Genomic DNA, 25039 nt, shown 5'->3' on the forward strand with positions numbered 1-25039 from the left:
TTGGACCCGAGAAATTTAGATTTTGTTCTGTGATTGAGATTTGTCCTGGCACATAGTATTTAGTGTCAGTTTTAAAAAGCAAGTTTTGTTTCTCTTGTTTGAAGAAATTGAAATGGTTATTATGGAGCGATGCAAGATATCGGGCTCCCAGATTTCAGGCTTGATGGAACAGAATACCACAGATGAGGAGAAAACTGCTGCTGCTACAAGGACTAACAATCCAAGAAGAAGGTAAGCTCAATTCTATATTTGTGAAATGTTACATTTTTTTTTCACCAGAGTGGGAAATTGAGTTTTCTTCTAAAAAGGCTCAGAACAGAGCCAAAGCAGAAATGATCTATAATATCTGGATGGCCAAATCTTCTCCATGCACTTGTCTGCCATTTAGGATATTTAAAAATAACTATTCAAAATAATTGACCATTTTTTAGCTTTGAAAAATGCCTTTGTTGCTTTAGCGGTATGTTTGGGATCATTGTCTTGCTGTAGAATGAACTGCCGGCCAATGCGTTTTGAGGCATTTGTTTGAACTTGAGCAGATAGGATGTGTCTATACAATTTCAAAATTTGCTCTGCTACTAGCATCAGCAGTTGTATCGTCAATGAAGAAAAGTGAGCCAGTACCTTCAGCAGCCATACATGCCCAGGCCATAACACCACCACCACCACCGTGTTTCACAGATGAGGTGGTACGCTTTGGATCTTGGGCAGTTCCTTCTCGGCTGCGTCCGCTGGACTGGAGGGCGGCAGCTTCGACCACCCCAGGCCGCAGTGTTTGAGCCGGCCCATTTGCAGGGTTCGGTGAGACGCGGGACTGGTTGTACCATCGCCCGGTGGGGTATCGCCTCAGCGCAGAGGGAGAAGAGGAGGGAAGAGACTGCAGCCCTAAGATTTTTGCCTCCACCACAGTGAGGAGGTGTTTGGAGGACTCACTGTGGTGGATGTTAATTTGAGTTTGTTGTTGTTTATTATTGTATGTTTGACTGCAGGCACGAAATTTCGTTCAGACCGTTAGGTCTGAATGATAATAAAGGTAATTATATTCTATACTCTCCTCCATACTTTGCTCTTGCCATCACTCTGATATAAGTGAATCTTCGTCTCATCTTTCCACAAGACCTTTTTCCAGAACTGTGGTTGCTTTTTTAAGTACTTCTTGGCAAACTGTAACTTGGCCATCCTATTTTTGTGGCTAACCAGTAGTTTGCATCTTGCAATGTAGCCTCTGTGTTTCTGTTCATGATGTTTTCTGTGGACAATGGTCATTGACAAATCCACACCTGACTCCTGAAGAGTGTTCCTGATGTGTCGGACAGGTCTTTGGGGTTTTTTTCTTTATTATAGAGCGAATTATTCTGTCATCAGCTGTGGAGGTCTTCCTTGGCCTGCCAGTCCCTTGGCGATTCGTAAGCTCACCAGTTCTCTCTTTCTTCTTATGATGTTCCAACAATTGATTTTGGCAAGCCTAACGTATGGCTGATGTCTCTAACAGTTTTATTCTTGTTTCTCAGTCTCATAATGGCTTTTTTTTAACTTTTATTGGCATAACTTTGGTCCTCATGTTGATAAACAGCAATAAAAGTTTCCAAAGGTGATGGAAAGACTGGAGGAAAGACTAGATGTTGAGAGCTCTTTTATATACCTGCAATAGAGGGGCATTTAAACACACCTAGCAATTGCAAACGCCTGTGAAGCCATGCCCTAAACATTATGGTACCCTGAAAATGGGGGGGGCTATGTAAAAACACAGCTGTAATTTCTACATGATGAATCCAAAATGTATAAAAATACCATTTAATAAAACCTGACAATGTGCACTTTAAACACGTTTTTTTCTATTACAAATCTCAAATTGTGGAGTACAGAGGCAAATAAATAAATGATGGGTCTTTGTCCCAAACATTATAGAGGGCACTGTACGTTCTCCCCGTGATCACGTTCGTTTTCTCCGAGATCTTCTGTTTCCTCCCACACTCCAAAGACATACAGTGTGTAGGTTAATTGGCTTGATGTATGTGTAAAATTGTCCCAGTGTGTGTAGAGTAGTGTTAATGTGCGGGGATCGCTAGTCGGTGCAGACTTGGGGCGACGAAGGGTCTGTTTCCGCGCTGTATCTCTAAAACATATATATATATATATATATATATATATATATATATATATATATATATATATATATATATATATATATATTTTTTTTTTTAAATAAAGCAAATGTATTTTTGTCATAAATGGTAAGGAACAAAGTATTTGTTGATATCAGATCTTGATTTTTTTAATGTAATTTTGTAGTGCCGTGTTTTGTCATGCCTGTTGGAGTATAGTAATATGGTTATCATTAGTCTGATTACATTAATGTTAAACTAGTGGGATATTGCTGAAGATACACCACATACATTTTTGAAATGTGTTATGCATGAATAAACAATGGCACAAATTTAAATTATTTGTGATGTTGTCCCTAAAATTCCCAATATATGTCCATTCTTTTCATCAGAGGGAATCATAGCAATGTTACTTTAAGGGCAGAATGGTGGTGCAGCAGTTAATGCTGTTCTGTCACTACTCCAGGGAGCTGGGTTCAGTGCTGACCTCTAGCATGTTATCTCCATGACTAGCTATGTGTTTCTGCCAAGGTTCCAAATCTCAACAATAGGTTAATGGATTATAGTGTAGGTAAGTGGCAAATGAAATCAAAATGGGATTTGTCAGGAGAAAATCTGCTGGGAAATAAAGAAAACAGGAAGAGGACTGAAGGAATTAGTCTGCCAATGTGGACCTGATTGTTCAAACCTGTGTTTTCTTAAGGTAGTAAATTGGCATATTACCAAGAGATGAAGTTTGTTATTGGGAAGCTGTTGCAGTAACAAAGTATGAGAAATTTAACAATGAAGTATTCTTTGATAAAGCAAGGTGTAAATTAATTGTATTAGAGGAACTTTAAATGGGGAGGTAATAAGAAGAATATTTAGCAAAATAACGGTGTGCTTTTCAGACTTCAGTTTTCTGTATACCTGTATTAGAATATAGTTATTTTATATTCCCATAAGCTGCTTTTGTACTCTCATGCTTTATTTTGTCTGTTCAAATTTACAGACCCTTCCTAGATCTGGTGTATAAAGCACTGGAGTGCTTTGAGGAAGATTATTATGCACTATTTGTGCTATGTCTTCTCTTTGCAATATCTCACAACACAGGTTAGTTTTTGTCAATATTTGGTCTTGAAAAATTGCTATCATGAAAAGTTGTTCTCTAGTATTGGACAACTTTTACTACTTTTGATCGTAATGATAGTGCTACATACATGTATGTTCTTTCAACCATGCATGTATGTCTGATTTAAGTCCTTGCTTTCTCCATGACCACTACAAAAAGTAACTTCTCTGCTATTTCCCACTTTTACAAAACAATCTAGTTATCTTGGGATGGCTTGGCTAATAAAGTATTATTGTGATTGTGATTGATTGTGTTTTTTACTTGGGTGGAAGCTGATATGGAATATTTTTCCAAAAATGTGTGTTTGTGCATTTCAAAACTTCAGGATCAGGAAGTCATGTAAGATGTGCTTGAATAATGATATTTTTTTTACACTTGGGAGTTAAATTCAGCTGCATTGTGCTCATTTCACCGACTGGAATTCCCAGGACCTCAATGAAACTTCTAACCAAACATTTGACTCCCCATATCAGCAAAGATAAGAAAGCTATGTAATGATTCAAAACATTCAGTAATTTGATATTATTTAGGTGTAGACTCAGACCTGTTGGAAAAGATTCAAATTCCTCCAGAGAATGCCAAGGAGAAGAGCTCATATAGCCATGTACTGGCAGAAAGACTCATTAAGATAATGAACCAATCAACACGTTCTGGTGAGTACATTTCCTCATGTAATTGTTTTTTTAATTGTTTCTAGCTTCAATAGAAGGGAAAGCTAAAACCTCTGGAGTAAATCGGGTTCAGTCCTCGGCAGTTTGGAGGAAGCTGAAATTGAATAGACTTTTTTTTTTGTGATATTAGTGTCTACATCAGCTTTAAGATGTTCGTTATTATTGCAAGCCATGACTTGCTTTTACTAATCTCATCTGTTTCTGAAGGTCATGTCTCTCTCCAGAGTTTTTAGTGCAAAATTCTCGGCTGACAGTGTCACAGTCTTGGAGGTGTCGTGTTTTAGATGAGAGGTTAACCTGAGACCCCATTTGTTCTTGAAAGTCACCAAAATCAACATCACTAAAAATGATTTGGCCAATCATTGCTGATTGTAGGAGTTTGCAGTGTGAAAATTGGGTTCCATCTTTCGTAAACAGTGGTGATTACACGTCAAAAAGTGTTTAATTGGCTGTAAAACACGTAGATGATGAATAAAATGCTAAAGGGCCTGTCCCACAGGCTATTTTTTTAGGCGATCAGGCTGTCGCCACATGGTTGCCGGGATGTCACCTGTATGGTCGTGATGACACTATGACAGTCGCCGGCAGTTGCCTAAAAATAGCTTAAGTGGGACAGGCCCTTAACTCGCATGTTCAAAAATAGCAAGTAGGAAAACTTAGTTGGTCCTTGGTACTCTGCAATAAAAAATATATAAATGAGTAGACGGTCTAGATTCAATCTTTTTGGAAGGTTACAGTGCCCTCCATAATGTTTGGCACAAAAACCCATCATTTATTTATTTACCTCTGTACTCCACAATTTGAGATTTGTCATAGAAAAATTCACATGTGGTTAAAGTGCACGTTGCCAGATTTTAATAAAGGCCATTTTTATACATTTTGGTTTCGCCATGTAGAAATTACAGCAGTGTTTACACATAGTCCCACCATTTCAGGGCAGCATAATGCTTGGAGATGCATGGGAATCTATCTTGCCTTAAGCGGGCTGTTTGGGGTTCTTTGGTGGTGGTGAATTAGATGGTTTGGGAACAGGTGTTACAACTCCTTTGTCAACAGGGGAAAGTGCCTGGGAGGATTAAGTTAGGTGGAGTGAGATGAGTACTTTAGTTATTATGTCAAGCTAATCATGGGAGTGGTGCCGTAATATGCGTTGACAAATTGAACTGCTGACTTAGCATTTGTTGATCAAAGGTATGCATGAGAATAAGCTGCCCTTTCAATTTAATTTGATACGTTATTAAATATAGAAAACCGGTTGCTTGAATATATGTTGCTAATATTGTAAACATTATAATTTTCCAGATGCAAAAATTCGCTTGGCGACGTTGGAACTTGCTTGTCTCCTACTAAGACAGCTTGTGCTTTCAGATGGTACCTGCATTATTAAAGATGTGCATCTTGCCTGTCATGAGGTAAAAATGTGCAACTTTTAAAAATTTGTTGTGCTGTGTGTGAAAGGGTAATTGTTACATTGCCAAAGTCTGGTATCTTTGCATGCAGAGTTCTTTTCTCAAAAAAATGAAAATAATGTCATTGCATTGTAGAAAAAGCTTGACTTAGAAAAGATAGACCACCTAAACAGCTTTTATGTGAGTATTGACGTCTATTATCTAACTTAAGAATAAAGAGATTCTTGAAATTTAGACCAAATAGTATATTTAAAATTTGTTTTAGAAGCAAATTTAAAATTTGCTCAGGAGAGTAATGCTGAAAATTCAGAACAGATTGATATAATTTAAGAAGGAATAATAATGGTTAAACAATTCAATCAGTCCTGCACCCGAGCGATATATTTTGATGTGGCCTTACAACCAGTTCTCTTACACTTCTATCAATCCTCCTGATTTTTATTTGTGGCATATTAAAAGGTAATCTACGACAGCAAATCAATTACCAGGGCATCTTTGGGATGGGGGAGGAAACCTAGCTAAACATGTGCAATTTCCACACCGCTCCTGAAGATAGAATCAAGCCTGGGACTCTGGAGCTGTAAAGCAGTTGTGCTAACTGCTGCACTTGGTTATTGTTTGACAGAATCGGCTTGAACTGCAATTTACCAATATATTCCTGAGGGAGGAAAGTAAGCCGCCAGTTGTCAGGTCAGCACAGAGGGGCAGCTGGTAGAGCTGCTGCCTCACAACACCAGAGACTCTGGTTTGATCCTGACCTTGCACCTGTGTGAATTTTGCACATTTTCCCTGTCACGGCATGGGTTTCCACAAACTGCTCTGGTTTCCTCTCTCATCCTAAAGACATGTGGGTTTGCAGGTAACTTGGCCACTGTAAATTGCTCCTAGTGTGTAGGGTGTGGATGCAAAGGTAGAATAACAGAACTGGTCTGAATGGGTGATCGAAGGCTGGTCAGCCAAAGGGCCTATATCAACGCTGTATTATTCAATCATTCACCAGAATGTAGCAAAATTGACTTCTATGGCATCTTGAATGAATTTTGTTTATACTCCCATTGGTTTCATGATCGGAGAGGGACGTAGCCAGCCTTAATATAATATGAACAAGTCCATATGTTTGTTCAAGACTGTTTCAGAGATTTCAATAGATAATTTAGGCAGCTGCTTCAGTGTTGATTGTGGAATGCTCCATCGCTCTTCTTTTATTTCTCATATTTCTGTAAACATACAGTGCCCTCCATAATGTTTGGGACAAAGACCCATCATTTATTTATTTGCCTCATGTACTCCACAATTTGAGATTTGTAATTGGAAAAAACATGTGGTTAAAGTGCACATTGTCAGATTTTATTAAAGGGTGTTTTTATTCATTTTGGTTTCACCATGTAGAAATTACAGCAGTGTTTATACGTAGTCCCGCCCCATTTCAGGGCACCATAATGTATGGGACACATGGCTTCACAGGTGCTTGTAATTGCTCAGGTGTGTTTAATTTCCTCCTTCATGCAGGTATAAGAGAGCTCTCAGCACCTCCGATCTTTCCATCACCTTTGGAAACTTTTATTGCAGTTTTATCAACATGAGGACCAAATGTGCCTATGAAAATCAAAGAAGCCATTATGAAACAAGAATAAAACTGCTACAGACATCAACCAAACCAAAATCAACTGTTTGGAACATCATTAAGAAGAAAGAGAGCACTGGTGAGCTTACTAATCGCAAAGGGACTGTCAGGCCAAGGAAGACCTCCACAGCTGATGACTGACAAATGCTATCTATAATAAAGAAAAATCCCCAAACTCCTATCGACAGATCAGAAACACTATTCAGGAGTCAGGTGTGGATTTGTCAATGACCACAGAAGATTTAATGAAAATAAATACAGAGGCTACACTGCAAGATGCAAACCACTGGTTAGTTGCAAAAATAGAATGGCCAGGTTACTGTTTGCGAAGATGAACTTAAAAGAACAACCACAGTTCTGGAAAAAAGGTCTTGTGGACAGATGAGGCGAAGATTAGCTTATATCAGGGAGATGGGAAGAGCAAAGTATGGAAGAGAGAAGGAACTGCCCAAGATCCAAAGCATACCACCTCATCTCTGAAACACAGTGGTGGGGATGTTATGGCCTGGGCATGTATGGCTGCTGAAGGTACTGGCTCACTTCATTGATGATACAACTGTTGGTGGTAGTAGCATAATGAATTCTGAAGTGTATAGACACATCCTATCTGGTCAAATTCAAACAAATACCTCAAAACTCATTGCCGGCAGTTCATTCTACAGCAAGACAATGGTCCCAAACATCCTGCTAAAGCAACAAAGGAGTTTTTCAAAGCTAAAAAATGGTAAATTCTTGAGTGGCAAAGTCAATCACCCGATCTGAACCCAATTGAGCATGCATTTCATATGCTGAAGAGAAAACTGAAGGGGACTAGTCCTCAAAACAAGCATAAGCTAAAGATGGCTGCAATGCAGGCCTGGCAAAGCATCACCAGAGAAGACACCCAGCAACTGGTGATGTCCATGAATCGCAGACTTCAAGCAGTCATTGCATGCATAGGATATGCAGCAAAATACTAAACTTGACTACTTTCATTTACATTACATTGCTGTGTCCCAAACATTATTAAAATCTGACAATGTGCACTTTAACCACATGTTTTTTTTCTATAACATATCTCAAATTGTGGAGTAGAGGCAAATAAATAAATGATGGGTGTTTGTCCCAAACATTATGCAGGGCACTGTAGAAGGAGGCTGTTCTGCTCATTGAATCCATGCTGACTCTCGGAGCAAGTCCATTCCCACCCTTATTCCCTATCAACCCTTCCTCTTGCATGCTGTCACCACTGCCCTCATTCACCCACCTCTGTCAAGGGTGATATACAATATGAACCAACCTACCAACCAGGATACCTTTGTACGTGGGATGAAACTGGAGTACGTTGGTAAACCAAAGTAATAGGATAAATAGACAAACTACACAAAATTCGTTCCAGAACTTTGGTTTGACCCCAGTTTGATGAAACTGTAAAGCAATTACTTACTTTATCAACTATGTCACTCTGCTCCCCCAGTGACCTGCCACGATTCCTGTCTTTGAGAAACATTGAAAATAGGTGGAGGAGTAGGCCATTCGGCCCTTCGCGTCAACACCGCCATTCAATATGATCATGGCTGATCATCCAAAATAGGATACCTTTGACTGTGGAATTCTCTGCCTCAGAGTGCGGTGGAGGCAGGTTTTCTGGATGCTTTCAAGAGAGAGTTAGATAGGGCCGAATGGCCTACTCCTGCACCTAATATCTATTGTCTATTGTCTAAAATCGTTCCTTCTTTATCCCCATATCCCTTGATTCCGTTAGCCCTAAGAGCTACATCTAACTCTCTCTTGAATACATACATTCATAAATTTTGGATGAAGCCTTAGAATAAGTTACCTTTTCAATTAGACATCAACTATTTCATCACTCTGTTTAAAGAAGGGCAGCAGTTGTGTCGTTGGGACCATTTATCTTTCAACTTACACCTCCATAATAGATTGTCTGAACGTTCATCATGTGTACTGTATTTTGCAGCTTTAAAGTATTGGCTACTCTTTAAATGTCTTTTATTTCTCCACCACACTCTTGTTGGGCAGAATGTACAAACGCTTGAAAGCCCACGCCACCAAATTCCAGAATAGCTGCTTCCTCTATGTTATCAGGCTTGTGAACGGACCTTCCATAAGCTTAGGGGGCCGTCCAATTCAGCTCTTTGCAGACATTGTCCTTGGAACTGATACGTTACAATGCCGAGAACTATATTCTGCACTCTATCTTTCCCTTCACACTTAACTATTGTACTTGAGATTGGCTTGCTTATATTTACATATAATATCTGATTAATACTATCCATATATTATAAGTAAGTCAAACAAAGCTTTTTACTGTACTTAAATATACGTAACAATAGTAAACCTAAATTGACAGGGTTATTCCAAGATTGAGAAACGTTTGCGACTTAATTCCTTTACTGTTAACTTGTGGGTAAAATACTTGATTAACTTTATATCCCATCTTTCTTTGTTGGTGACTCTCAATACAAATGAGTTTATCAGTTTTAAAGTGCTTTTATTTAATTTTTTGTGGTAACCAAAACATGTTAGAAGCAAATGGACAATGCATTTTGTTTTGTCTTTTGTATGCCACTAACTGCCTAAAAGCAGAAAAATGTCCCTCTTCTACTATAGATGAGGCTCTCACCAGGGTCTCTTCTATACTCCGTAACTCTGCTCTCAATCCCCATCTTCCCCGCACCCCCCCCCCCCCCCCCCACTCGTAACAGAGTCCCCCTTGCCATCACCTTCCACCCTACCAGCCGTCACATACAACAAATAATCCTCCGACATTTTCACCACCTTCAAAGGGATCCCACCACTAGCCACATCTTCCCATCTCCTCCCCTTTCGGCTTTCCGCAGAGACCGCTCCCTCCGTAACTCCCTGGTCAATTTGTCCCTTCCCACCCAAACCACCCCCTCTCCTGGCACTTTCCCTTGCAACCACAGGAAATCCTCCCCCCTTGACTCCATCCAAGGACCCTAGCAGTCTTTCCAACTGTGGCAGAGGTTCACCTGCACCTCCTCCAACCTCATCTATTGCATCCACTGCTCTAGGTGTCAATTGCTCTACATCGGTGAGACCAAGCGTAGGCTTGGCGATCGCTTCGCCCAACACCACCGCTCAGTTCTTTTTTAATTTCAAAATAGACTTTATTCAGGTAATAAATATATACAATAGACAAACCGTGCAAAAAATTAATCCGACATTTTCGGAGGCTATACAAAATATTCAATACGGTCTACATACATTGCTCAAATTTCACAAATGTATCCCTCACCCTTGCCACTCATGTGGCCCACTGGCGTGGAATCCTTTCTCTTATTTTGAGGGGTGTCTCCACCACACCCTGCCCCCCCATGTCCAGCAGCGGGAGGAATCTAGTCTGTGGTCCTCCCTCACTGAGCCTTGGCGTTGGCTGCACCGAGCTTCAGTGCGTTCCCCAGCACGTACTCCTGCAGTCGGCAACATTCCCCGATGGACATCTCGCTCTGCTGAGTGGTGAACAACGTTCGGGCAGACCAAAGAGCGTCTTTCACCGAGTTGATGATGTTCCAGCAGCTCTCGATGTCAGTCTCTGAATACGTCCCTGGGAACAGTCCATAAATCACAGAGTCCTCTGTGACGGAGCTGTTTGGAATAAACTGTGACAGGGATCCTTGCAGACCTCTCCATACTCTCTTTGCGAATCCACACTCGGCAACTGTCTCTTCTCCATAGCAGTCACCCCGAGGGCAGCGTGCGCTGGTAATGATGTTCCGACGGTGCAGGAAGGATCTGACTGGGAGGGCTCCCCTCACCGCCAGCCAAGCCAGGGCTTGGTGCTTGTTGGTGAGTTCTGGCAGTGAGGCATTTTGCCAGACGAACTGGGCAGTCTGCTCTGGGAACCACGCCACCGAATTCATGGAGTCCTTTCCCTGCAGTGCCTGCAGGACGTTCCATGCTGACCACTGCCCGATGGACTTGTGGTCACAGGTGCCGGTCCGGAAGAACTTTTCCACGAATGACAGATGGTGCGGCAATGGCCAACTATGCCAGGCCCATCCTTCGCAACACCGGGGACAGGTAGAACCTCAGCAGGTAGTGACACTTGGTGGCCATGTGCCTTGGTTCTACGCTCCACCTGATGCAGCCGCACACAAAGGTGGCCATCAGGGTGAGGGCGACGTTGGGCAGGCTCGGTTGGCAATAACCAACCTGATCTCCCGGTGGCTCAGCACTTTAACTCCCCCTCCCATTCCGAATCCCACCATTTTGTCCTGGGCCTCCTCCATGGCCAGACTGAGGCCCACTGTAAATTGGAGGAGCAGCAACTCATATTTTGCTTGGGTAGTTTACATTGACTTCTCCAATTTTAGGTAGTCCCTGCTTTCTCCTTCTTTCCCCTCCCCTTCCCAGCTCTCCCACAGCCCACTGTCTCCGCCTCTTTCTTTTTCCCCGCCTTCCCCGCCCGCACATCAGTCTGAAGAAGGGTCTTGACCCGAAATATCGCCTATTCCCTTCGCTCCATAGATGCTGCCTCCCCCGCTGAGTTTCTCCAGCATTTTTACCTTCTCCGGCATCTACCTTCGATTTTCCAGCATCTGCAGTTCCTTCTTAAACTGGAATTACAATATCTTGCACAGAGAAACGGAGAAATGTTGTCATGAAAGAATAGTAATATCTTTGTTACTTTATGCTAGCTGAGGTCTGTAAAAGTTGATTGTTCTTGTAAAAAGTGAATTTTGTGTTTTCATACCTTTTAATAAACAAATTAGTTTGCTTGGTTGAAGTTATTCCATGGTGGTTTAGCCTGTTCTTTTGTTGTATGTTCTTTTCCCATAACTTTTGTGTGATTGTTGTGGCTGTTGTTTTGAGTTGAAATACCAAAGATTCCTATTAGTGAACAGAACTTGGCATCAGATAGCAATTTCCAGTGAACCTCCATCATTTTGCACGTATATTTCTTAGGAACTAAATCAATACAAAGGAAAGAAGTTGCTATGCCATTGCACTACCTGTTTTCCTGTCTCTAATTATAACTCTTATTTGGTAAAAGCAATAGAAGGCAATATTCCGCGCTCTGCTTCCCTCTAAATATAGGATGATTGTAATCTTGCCAGATTATCCCTGTTTACTTCTTTGCAAATAGTTCCTGGTGGTCTGGCGGTAACAATGTGATTTATTATTTTCAAATTAACAGCAAATCATTTATTAGTGTTTACATTGTGTGGGTCCGCAGCTGGAAAGCAGACTCCGCAAACAGAATTCTTCATAGTACCTTGAAACACTGGTCAGGTTCCACTAGGGAATCAGCCTGGTAGAGGTAGTAGTGTGGTTTAGTACATTGCATTTGGCTTCACTTCAAATACAAATCTTCTTAAGTCGTTTTGTGCGTTGATCTGTCATTGAAATGATTATAAATTTACTTATCACTGGGAATTTGCCAACCTTTTGGCAAAACGCAACAAATATGAAAAAATATCAACAGATTCATTTGAATAACACAACTGTAAGTATATCTGTGCCCTTACAAATTGCCAAGAGTATTTCATTGTCATGCACTGGATGGAATGGAATACTTTATTGTCACATGTGATAAGGGACAGTGACATTCTTTGCTTGCATACCCACGGTATGCAAATAATCGCCACATTCGGCGCTGATAAAGTTGCAAAGTATCTGCGCCGGTCCCTCCTTTGTTCTCCCCCATCCCTCCCGCTTGCCGGGTCCTCCATTGTTCGTGGTTCTTCCCCGTCCCTCAAGGTGGTTCCCCCACGCCAGGTCTTCCATTCGTCTTTCCCCCTTCCCCATGCCCCCCCTCACGGATATGAACCTGGAACAATGAAAAGTTCCCTGCTGCAGCTTCACTGTCAAATTAAATTAAAAAAATACATTTCCAATGTCAGTTATCCAAAGTAAAGTAGATGGTGAAAAAAATAGTATGTAGTGTGATCTGTACGCAGTGCAAAGTCCCTAGTGGTTTGCTTCAGAAGTAAAATTGTAGTTGGGGTTTTGCTGAGTGGTTCGAGAACATGATCATTAATGGGAGAAGGCTGCTCTTGATCCTGGAGGTAATGGTTCCCAGGCTCCTGTCAGCAACGAGAAGAGATAGTGAAAATCAGATTATTATTTTGACATATTTTAAACCGTCACTGATTACATTTGTTTCTACAGATCTGTCACTAATCTGTCACAGAAGCTAATTTCTTGTGACATCTTAGTATTTCAATGGTTTCACTCCACCACAGTTTAGCAGTTTCTTTGAAGACAAAATTCTCATAACTCTCAAGCTATTTATATCAGCACTGTTTTCAGCAGAATTTTCTTTGAATTCAAATTCTAATTCTGAACAGACTTATGGGTTATGGCCATTTTTCTGCATTCTAATTCTGAACAGATCTTTTTTATTTCATGCACTTTATGCAGGTGAAGCATTCTGTAGGGATTACACTTATTTACCCTGTATGGGTGACTAATCTTTAGTTTAGTTTATTACGTGAACCAGGGTCCAGATCGCATACTACCCAGTCAAATAAAAGACTATACATGATTAGAGTCGCCTGGCTTCGGTGCCATCTTTTTACAATGTGCGACATTACTAATCTTTCCCTGGAATTAGTTTGCATTTCTTCTGGGGCACGTGGGAGCCTTTATATTTAAATATTACAGATTAATTTGTTTTTATACTGTTGTCAGAAAAGTCTAACTTGCATGCGAGTGCTTGGGCTACACTGTTTTTAGCTAATCTTTTAATTAGAAATTTAAGTCATGGTACCAAAACATTTAAAAAACTTGGCAAGGTTGCCATTTATTAGCCAACCAAAATTGTCTGAAGGAAATAAAGATGGCCCTTCTTGAAATTATCAGAATCAGAATCACACTTTATTCGCCAAGTATGTTTTGCAACATATGAGGAATTTCATTGGCCAGGTCAGTCATATAATTAAAAGCAAAAAATCACTCAAAAACACATTTTAAAATGAACATCCACCACAGTGACTGCTACACATTCCTCACTGTGATGAAAGACGAAAAAAAGTTCAAGTCCTTCCTTTTGTTCTTCCTTGGCCGTGGGCCTTGATCCCCCGTTGACTCCCATAGCCGGCGGTGTTCGGGCCCTCCACATCGAGGCGTTCAGCTCCTGCATCGGGGGAATGTCAGTTCCCCCGCGCTGGGTGATCGAACCCCACGTCGGGGCTGGTTGAGCCTTCCGAAGCGTTGGAGCTCCTGACATCCACAGCGTCTCCCAAGACTCCGAGCCCTAGATGGTGTGAGAAAAGGGTTAATAGGGATGGTTGATTTATACTAGAACTCTGAAAAATATAACTTAGAAAGAAATGAGCTGTCAGCAGAAGCCAGACTGCTGGTAGAATAAAGTAACAATATACAGAACAGAGAGAAATTCTAGATAAAGAAAGTAACAAAGATAAAAACTCCAGCAGAAGCCTTTGACGTCAGGAGATGGTCCGAGACGTTCCTGGACATTCTCGTGGGAATGTGGGCTTTATGTTATGATTGGACGAAACTCGATGGGGAGACATGAGGTAGTGACCATAGTGAAGAAAGGTATAAAGATAGAAAGCATCTCCATCTTCGTGTGCCTCTAGGGGACATCAGAGGAGAGGCACCTATTCTGCAGAATATGAAATTAATAAAAACACTTCTTTGTCTGTATGTGCGTCTCAAGAGCATTTGTGATTTTTGAATCTCACAACTTGGGGGCTCGTTTCCGAGATCCAATACTCTGGACAGCTGACGGGAGTAGACGGACGAAGGGAAGGTGCACCCTGCTGAGTTCAGCAGTCTCAGACTCCTGTATATTGTTACTTTCTTCTACCAGCAGTCTGGCTTCTGCTAACACCTTATTTCTTTCTAAGTTATATTTTTCAGAGTTCTAGTATAAATCAACCATCCCTATTAACCCTTTTCTCACAATGGTAAGTCCACAGGCCACGGTGGGAGCGATCCCAGGCAAGGGATCCGCTCCGATGTTAAGTCCGCGCCCTGCTGTGGGGCTCACGATAGTCCGAGGAGGCCTCCAGCTCCTGCGATGGTAGGCCGCAGAGCCCAGAGAATGTGATCCGAAAATTGATCACATCTCTGGGAAGGTTGGAACTTGAAAAAAAAGTTTCCCCTCCCCCCACATAAAACAAACTGAAGAACATTACAACAATCTTTTAACAGACGCTAAAAATATCAAAGGGAAAGAAAAAACGAACAGACTGCCGGCAGGGCTGCCATCTCCCCGGCGCCCCTGGTGGTCTTTTAAGATTAAGATTCAATAGCAGATTAAGATTAAGATTCAATCGCAGCTTATTGGACCACAACTAGGCTCTTGGTAGTGACCACCTTGATGTGGAGTTGGATTTAAATGTACCTCAGATGCATGTAAGACAGGTTTCCTTCTCAGTGAATTGCTTGGATTTTGATACAGCTTTATTGTCATTTTTAACAGCTGATGTTTTCAATGGAAATCGTTGAACTGACACAATGGTTTTTAAAATCTCTTAACTTAGATTTGTAAATTATTTATCCAGATGTTTCGATTTGGGTACTTTAGTGAAAATTCAATAGCCAAGGAATGAATTTGTCAGATTATAAATTACAGTAGGTTTGATTTCCGAGTCAGAGTAAAACAACACGGAAACGTGTCCTTCAACTTAACTTGCTTATTTTGACTAGGATATCCCTTCCCATCTACCTTAGTCCCACCTGCCTGTTTCGGCCATGTCCCTCTGAACCTTTCCTATCTGTGTGCCTGTTCTCAATCAGAATGATTGGAGTATGGGGGAGAAACCTGGAAAAGAGAGGTGGGGGGAGTGGGACAAAGCCTGTCAACGGAGATGGATACAAGTTGGGGGGGGGGGGAGGTGTTGATTGGTAGACGGGTAAAGTAATTGTCTTATGAGAGAAGAGAAAGAGTGAAATGTAAAGCCAGAGGCAGGGATAATATATGGGGCATGGTGAATACATCCTTGGCATATGAGAGGCCTATTCAGAAATCTGATGCTCTTGATCATCTCCACTTCAGTACCATTGATGCAGACTGAAGACTGTATTCCACCCTTTTTCCTTGTGTCTATCATCAGCTCCTTTGTCTTGCTGACATGAAGGAAGATGTTGCCCAACAACGTGCTACTAAGCTCTCTATCTCCTTCCCCGTACTCTCATTCGTTATTGTTTGAAATCCACACAGATACCGTTGGATTTGATAGATATAACTCCATAATTCATTCTTCCTGGTTGACCCTTTGTGGAATATCAAAGGTTTCCCAAATATTTATTTGGTTAAACTGTTACTGCACATTGGTGTCCTGTTTGAAAAAAATAATGATTGTCGGTCAGGAGGGGCTCCTCATCACTATTTGCACATTCTGTCAATTGGCTGAAGACCAGCATGAGTTGGAAGAAAAATACTCACTTGTATGTTATCAGGCAACAATGTGTCTTTGGAGCTCATAACAACACAATACTAGAAGTAGTACAAGATAAACACTTGATGAGAAATAAAATATATTTCCAAGAAGATAATGTTAATTTAAAAGCTGTACCGAAGGACTGGCACTGACATATGGATCAAATGGTCACCTCTAGTGCTGCAGTATTGAGAAATAAACTGCTGGACAGCTTTGCTGCATAAACCAAAAACAAAGCAACACACTGGCTACAACTTGTTTAGAATAGAAAGTCGCTGTGAGAACTGTACTGTGTTACTTTTGTAAAAGTGGCTGAATTACAAAATAACTCGGTTGAATAATGCTCATTGAAAAATGGGTCATTTGCTAAAGGGTGCAGCACTATATTCATTGGTGTCTCTAATTCCCAGACCTGCTGTGCCAATGTAGTGTCATTGATGCAAAACCATGGGTTAAACAGGATACACATTTTAAATACTGAGAATTCTGATTACATGAAGAGTTTAAACAAAAAATGTAATCTCAAACTTTTTTAAATCTCCTTGTATTAGCCAGTTCTATGGAATAGATAATGGTCATGTTGCATACTTCAAAAAGAAGAACATATTTAGCTATAAATATTAGTTATCAGAACTGAATATCTTAACTGACAAAGAGCGGCTAATTAAAATCTTGCTATTCAGAATTAAGTAAATTTAGATTTGCTTTGGGAAAGTAATGTTTTTTTTTTTAACTGATCAATGACGCATCCTGTGAATAAATATGTTCTTTTTGAAGTATGCAACATGACCATTATGTGTCTGAATACATAGAGAAGATTGCATTATTCTACATTGAGTGATAAAATTAATTTTGAATTTCCCATTAAAATAAAATATTTTAAACAATTGCTTCCTCAGTTTTGATAGCATACCAATGCAGGTGTCAGTGAGAGAATGGATTCCAAATGTAAGAGAATTAAGGTTTGTCAAAAATACAGGATGTAATAAATTCTGATGGTAAAAGATCGAGGAAGATGGGAATGGGTTTACAGAGAGAAGTCAGAGACACAGCTGAAGTTTTTGTCTACTTGTCCGACTATAAAACTGGCCAAAACAGAAAGCTTGAATCACAGGCCCAGATAGAGGTCCTTTATCTTATCAAACCCCTTCATGATTTTGTAGATCTCATTGCACAATGACATGTCAAAATGCCTTTGAGGGCGTAGATACATATCTCAGCCATTTTATTTAGGATTATTATTATTATTATTATTAGATTATTTCAACATGTGTCCAGATTATTTATGTGAGTATTGAACAATAGTAGGTTTAAGTTTATTATAGTCGCGTGTACCGAGGTACAGTGAGAAGCTTTGTTTTGCATACCATCCAATACAATACAATACAATACCTTTATTTGTCATTTGAACCTCACATGAGGTTCAAACGAAATGTAGTTTCTGCAGCCATACAATACAATAAAAGAACCAAAACACACACCAACACTATTCACATAAACATCCATCACAGTGGCTCTCCTCCTCACTGTGATGGAAGGCAAAGTTCTTGTCTCTCCCCTGCACTCCATTTCCCTCCCGAAGTCGAGGTCAAATCCGATAATACTATACAATATAATCAAACCAAATTCAAGTAGCATAGGTAGAGCGAGGGGAAGGATATAGAGGATAGTTCTCAGCATTGTAGTGCAACAATTTTAGAGGCAAAGTCCAATATCTGCAATAACAAAACGGGGAATCGGACTTTACCATAGCTAATGGAAGGACCGTTCAGAAGCCTGATTACAGAGGGGAGGAGTAATCACCATAGTGAATCTTGTGGAACAATATGTCACTCTGTTGTGCTTTACACTTGTTTTCTGTCAATGGATGAACTATGGATTACTGTGGCATATTTTATTTAATGTTAATGGTATGGTTTGGCTTGCAGTACAAATGTGTATGTGCTTGTGTGACTGTTTCATTTACTATGTGCCAGAACTTTCTTCCAGAGGGCAATTGAAATTCTAGCTAAAATGCAAAACTGATAATAATTTAACAAGATCGGCTTGCCATTATGTGGTGAAAAGTTAAACGTTAATCAGGTGTACCGCTGAGAATGATTCACATAAGTTAATAGCCATAAAAAAATCTTAAGTGGCCATTAAAGTTTGTTATCATTTCTCCTTTTGATGTATATTTGACTTGAAAACACTATTCTGAATTTTAACTGTGCCGAGAAATTCAACTGCATATACACTTAAAACCATTAAACTGCAAATTAATATCCCCTGACCCCACACCCCATGGGAAACGCAGTAATGGCCATTTCAGGATAATTTAGCATCAGCTTGGATGGTGTTTGCATTTGTATGGGTTTGCTTCCTTCTGAATGATGTGGGCATATTGACTGATTCAAGTCTCTTGTATATCAATCTCTCTTTATGATAAATTGGCTGTGCTGTGTCAGGTTTTAAGGATTTTTGAAACCAGATGATATAATCACTGTATATTTGGAAAAAATAAAAGTAATATTTCCTTGGTGGATTGCTGTAATAAAGGTGGCTAATCTCTTGGACTTTAGCACGTGTATCTTAGGATCATAGCAAGGGAGGAGATTGTTGGTTCCCTGGTAGAGATTTATATAAGATGGGGACACATGGAACTGCAGATGCTGGCTTACAAAAAAAGGCACAAAGTGCTGGAGTAATGTCGGGCATTGTCTCTGGAGAACATGAAATTAACTGATTGTTGACGTTGGAAGAGGAAGGCCGAGGATCTACAAACCTATCTTCAGCGACACGATGGTGGTGGAGAGAGTCAAAAAATTCAAATTCCTTGGCATACATATCTGTGAAGATCTGTCCTAGACCCAGCGCATTAATACAATCATAAAGAAAGCCCATCAACGCCTCTACTTCCTTAGAAGAATTAGGAGATTCGGTATGTCAACGAATATACTCTTGAACTTCTACAGGTGTACAGTAGAGAGCATACTGACTGGTTGCATCATGGCCTGGTTTAGCAACTTGAACGCCCAGAAGATTGCAAGAAGTGGTGATAACTGCCATTTCCATCGAAGGGATCTACAAGAGTCAGTGCCTCAAAGGCAGCCAGCATCATAAGAGACCCACACCACTCTGCACAGGCTTTCATTTCACTCTGCTGTCGAGAAGAAGGTATAGGAGGCTGAAAACTGTAACATCCACGTTCAAAGACCACTTCTTCCCAACAACCCAGGCTATTAAACATTACAACCTCCAAATAAACTTTGTCTTGGGGGGATTGTTTTTGTTCTTGCATTATTAGTGTTTTTATATATAGTACTTTGTAAACAAATGGTGCTTTTTGGGAAATGTAACCATATAAGGACATACACAGTGATTGGCATTGCCCTGGGAAGTGTTGTTGAACATAGGGGCATGGGATGGAACCATATTGTTCTTTAAAAGTCGCAACAGAGATTGACAGGGTGTCGGGTGTCTCTTTTTTCACACAAAGAGTGGTGAATCTCTGGAACTCTGCCACAGAGGGTAGTTGAGGCCAGTTCATTGGCTATATTTAAGAGGGAGTTAGATGTGGCCCTTGTGGCTAAGGGGATCAGGGGGTATGGAGAGAAGGCAGGTACGGGATACTGAGTTGGATGATCAGCCATGATCATATTGAATGGCGGTGCAGGCTCGAAGGGCCGAATGGCCTACTCCTGCACCTAATTTCTATGTTTCTATGAGAGGGCGGGTGGTATGCTTGCTTTCAATGACTGAGGTATTGAGTACAAGGGAATGTCATGTTACCGTTGTACAAAACATGGCTAAGCCACACAAAGTATTGTTTACAGTTTTGGTCTCGACACTGCAGGCAAGATGTGTCTGTGCCAGAGAGGATGCAGAAAAGATTCACAACGGTGTTGCCTGGGCAGAGGGTTTATGTGATAAGGAGAGAATGGATAAGCTAGTTCATTATCCATGAGTAACAAAAACTGAGAGTTACACGTTATAGAGGTACGTGCAATTAAAAGGGGGATAGACAGCCAGTGTCTTTTATCAATAGGGGGAGATGTCTAAAACTAGAGGTTTTAGGTTTAAAGTGAGGTTCAATAGGATCCTAGGGAAATATGGAATTAATGTTGGCAAATGGGATTAGTATCGTTTGGCATCGACCCGTGGGCCGAAGGGCCTGTTTCTATAATGAGCAACTATAACATCACCGTGAGAAACTAGCTTTGTAATAAAGCCAGTCTTTGTTCAAAAAGGCCTTGGGGGGAAATCCAAAGACAATAGCAAACAGGTTTATTTAGTTCATCTAGATTGATTGCAGGAATGTGTGTAAAGAAATGGTGTTGATATTTCTGATTGAAAACCTTTTGTCACAACTAGTCAAAGATAGAAAATAAACATGTGTCAAGTTGCAAAGGAGGGGATGACAGTGAACATAGGAAAGTCTGTGACACGGTGGAGACAAAAAGAAACTGAATGCCTCGTGGTTACATCCTTCTGTAGAGGAAAGTTACATAAACAGAATGCACACGTTTTCCAAGATAACTTTGTTTTGCTAAATATCTGTAAATAAGTCAGCATTGACGTTTGCACGATGGAAAGAGAATAAGTACTAAAGTTCCTCAGTCTGCAAGAGTAATCTTGTTTTTCAATACTTCTGACACTGAAATTGTTGGCTGAGCCCATGCTTGAGAAGTGCCAACAGTGCTATCTTGACCGCTCTCTGCTTTCAGAGATATGCTGATATCAGGCAACAATTAGCAACGGCAGTAAAGAATTCTCAAGTTTTAGATTTTTTTTTCATTATTGGAATACTTAACTGATTTCATTCATATGTATGAGTGGGTTGTAAACTATTTTTGAACTTATTTTCTCCATTCATGAAGTTATTAACACATAATGTGTTTCATTCCTTCTATTTCTCCAATATTTTTCTTTCTGTTCTTCAGGGTGCAAGGGAAGAAAGTGTTCACTTGTTGCGACGTTTCTACAAGGTGAGGCTAGAGTTTTATGAAATGTTCATGATTTTTTTGCAGGCTGGATTTTTAGTCCATTATATTCAAATCCTGAAGAATGTTTCAAAAAAAGTCAAATTTTAATCAGTTTAAAGTGAAAACATGTATTGTTAACATTTCCCTGCATTAAGCAGGGTAAAGTATTTTTTCAACATGATGTTTATTTTTAAAATCAGAGATTTACATTCAAGGTTTCAATGTCAGTTTATTGTCACATGTACCAGTTAAGATCACATTTAAAGAACAAATATTGAATAAATTATGGTTCAAAGGGGAATGAGGAGATTGAATAGCTTCAATGCAAATTGATAATTAAGCTGGGATTTGGGGGTGATTAAGTTGATCCCCGCTAAAGTACAAAAGAGACCATTAAAAATCTATTTAAGAAGGAACTGCAGATGCTGGAAAATCGAAGGTCTGAAGAAGGGTTTTGGCCCGAAATGTTGCCTTTTTCCTTCGCTCCATAGATGCTGCTGCACCTGCTGAGTTTCTCCAGTTTTTTTGTGTACCATTTAAAAATCTAGTTTGGGAGAAACGTTGGACTATCTGTAGAGAAATTTTGGGAAATAATTTATTTAAAATAGTATGGAACGGGAAAGTTTGCCCGTAGGGTAGTGCATTTGAACGGAGGTAACCTATTCAGCTTCAATCCAGATCCAGTTCCACCCTGAATGATTTTGATTCCTTCACACAAGATCCCTTTTCTGATTCCATTATTCTAGTTTTTGGCTAATGTTATCGACTGCTGAAACATTTCTAGTATCTATATCGGTCCATTTATCACTTGAGTTCTGATGAAGAATCATTAATATAACATGTTGACTTTGTTTCACTAACCACTGATCTGTTGAGTGCAACGATTATTTTCTTTCTTCGTTGCATGTCTATTTTATTCTGTCTTATTATCTCTTTGGTCATTAAATCGCATCTGCCATCAAGTTACTTCTGCCATCAACCTTTTTCTATTCTTTACCAACACTCATTTTCTGGATCTGCTGGCGGTCAGTAGTCTTCTGTTTAGCATGTTCCAGTTCCTATTTTAGCACATTGACTTGAAACGTTATTTCTCCGTGTCTGATTTTCTGTGTGCTTCAGGCATTTTCCATGACACTAGTGTTCGAACATACAGGTTGGCAGAGCCAACTGTGTTGCCTTGGCATTCAACGGCTATTTTGTATTTTTTTCTTTTTCTTATACAAACATCTGTTTTGGAAAATTCCTGTTTGGGAAAATTCATATTCATATCCCCCCCCCCCCCCCTTTCAGTCTGAAGAAGGGTCCCAACTCTCAATGCTATCTATCTATGTTCTCCAGGGATGCTGCCTGATTTGCTCAGTTAATCCAGCACTTTGTGTATTTTTTTGTAAACTAGGTACTGCAGTTCCTTGTTTCTCTCTTCTCTTTATTTAAACTCACTCGGGTTACTTCAATAATGCAACCCAAGCCCCCACATTTACCATCAAGAAGGACATGGGAATAACACAATTTGCATGATCCCCTCTGAGCCCCACACACGTTTAGCTTCAAAGTATATCACTACTGCTTCATCGTCACTTGGTGTGAAATTCTGGAACTTTCTACCTAGGATTTCTGTGGGATTAACTTTTATAAAAGGACTGTTGGGTCTCAAGAAGATAGCTCCTGTCACAATCTTAAAGACAGTTATGACCAGCACAATAATTCTGGCCCGGCTAGAGATGCCGGCATGCAAAATAAAAATATTTTAATAACAAAGGAAAAAGGAAAGAATTTGCCGGGCACTGGGAGAGAGGAAGCTTAATTGGATGTCTCTAACATAGAGGCCGGTATAATGCTGATGGGTTAGATCTGAAGCATATCTAATACTCAATAGCTCAATATATTTTGAAATGTCCCTGGATTAATTGTTAAGTTCGGGAATGGAGCAAGAAAGCTGCACATACTGTAGTTGTGTATAACAATTGAGACATTTTCTATAAGATACAAATTGAGACCATTAATTCTAAATACTGAAGAAATGAAAACCAGAATAATTGATATGAAGCCAGATTGCAGCTTGAGCCAGAGATAATTATATGAAAGACAAGATCTACAGACAAAACAAAACCTAATTTCCTGGAACTTTCAAATTGTAATTGTGTCAAACTAGATGTGAGACATGCTATAGCAAAAATGGTTTTACTTTGAAAAACAACCACAATGCACATTCCAAAAATGTACTACTTTATTCTGATTTCAAATGTCTGTTTGCAAAATGATATTCTAATTCCCTTTCAGATATACATCAATAATTTCTAAGAATATCATATTATTCTTATTATATTATCATTTAATCATAGAATCTCATATTATTCTTATCATATTATCACACATTGTTAACCATATTTTTATTTGTATTTTTATTTCGTATTTTTATTTTTATTTCTACTATCTTGCACCATGACCAGACGATAAACTGCATTGCGTTGTACCTGTACTTGTATTTGTGCAATGACAATAAAGTTGAATTGAATTGAATTTGTAACATGGTATTTCTGCCATCTCTGCTTTGGAACATCTTTTTGAGCAGGGTTGAGCCATATGCCTCTTCAGGCTTACTCTGCCATTAAATGAAATTGTCCTTCATTAGAACTTGACCTCAGCTCTGCTTTCCTAACCGGTACCCATAACCCCCACCACCTCAGTCGATCCATACTTGTTCTGCCTTGGGCTTGAATGGCAGAATGAGGTTTAGTGGGAAAAATATATCTGCCTTGTTCTGAATGTGGAGCAGACTTGATGGGTAGAATGGCCTTATTCTGCTTATGATCTCCAGTATAGCCAGCACAGTGGTAGAGATGCTGCCTTATAGCGCCAGAGACCCGGGTTTGATCCTGACCACGAGTGCTGTCTGTACGTTGTTTATACGTTCTCCATGTGACAATAATAAACCAAAACCTATCCCTTGCATTCACTCAATCAGAGTGTAACGCCTCTATCTTTCTCAGATTAAACTCCAGCTGCCATATTTCTGCCCATCTCTGCGACTGATTTAAATCCTGCTGGATCCCATCCATATCATTTGCAACTCCACCAACTATATAAGTCCAAAAGACTGGACTGGACTAGACTCGAGTCTTTTGTATATTGAACGCCAACCTGAAGCAAAAGTAATATCCCTTGAATCATGTTTGGAGAACAACGTTTTGGGTCGAGACCATTCTTCAGTCAGTCAGAAGTGTCCCCACCTGAAACCTCACCTACCCATGTTCTCCCGTGATGCTGCCTGACCCACTGAGTTACTCTAGTACTTTGTGTCTTTTTTTTACTATCAGCATCTGCAGTTCCCTGTGTCTGCATCTTGAGATTCATGCCTAATTATCTTATTTTTCTCTAGGGAGAAGACATTTTTCTTGATATGTTTGAGGATGAATATAGAGTCATGATGGTAAGTGACCAGTTGAGTTACCGTAGTATGTTGTATAAGTAGCTGAATTCTAACACAGTTCTGCTTTGCATATATATGGTAGAACACTAAAAAATAATCACACGTTTTCACCATGAATTTGTGCCAGTCTTGCACTGGTGAAAGTATACAATAATTATTTAGTACTTCTCAGCAGCTTTTTTTACGGGTGACCATCAGCAGAGCTGCCAAGTAGTACGAGTTTACGTATTTTGTACGGAAATGCGATAAGAATACGGATGTACGATTTTGCTTTGTTAAATACAGATTTTTTATAAAGTGGCCCGACTTCCTGTTTCATCTTGCTGCTTAAAAAATGCAAGGTCAGAG

At 40.0% G+C, this 25039-nt stretch overlaps 1 protein-coding gene across 6 annotated transcripts in view; it reads left to right on the forward strand.

Annotated features, from left to right (window-relative positions):
* Positions 1 to 25039, forward strand: part of clec16a (C-type lectin domain containing 16A) — a 178826-nt gene that overhangs the window by 88967 nt on the left and 64820 nt on the right. For 3 of the 6 annotated variants that reach the window (XM_055651761.1, XM_055651764.1, XM_055651762.1), the window contains 7 exons: positions 105 to 231; positions 3097 to 3197; positions 3747 to 3869; positions 5190 to 5299; positions 5432 to 5476; positions 21220 to 21264; positions 24641 to 24691. In XM_055651761.1, coding sequence (XP_055507736.1) covers positions 105 to 231; positions 3097 to 3197; positions 3747 to 3869; positions 5190 to 5299; positions 5432 to 5476; positions 21220 to 21264; positions 24641 to 24691 — 602 coding nt within the window. The remainder of the gene's footprint in view (positions 1 to 104; positions 232 to 3096; positions 3198 to 3746; positions 3870 to 5189; positions 5300 to 5431; positions 5477 to 21219; positions 21265 to 24640; positions 24692 to 25039) is intronic. The other 3 variants (XM_055651766.1, XM_055651763.1, XM_055651765.1) reach the window with 1 other exon arrangement.

This window comes from Leucoraja erinacea, chromosome 20, assembly GCF_028641065.1.
Source record: "Leucoraja erinacea ecotype New England chromosome 20, Leri_hhj_1, whole genome shotgun sequence".
In the NCBI taxonomy this organism is placed as follows: Eukaryota; Metazoa; Chordata; class Chondrichthyes; order Rajiformes; family Rajidae; genus Leucoraja; species Leucoraja erinaceus.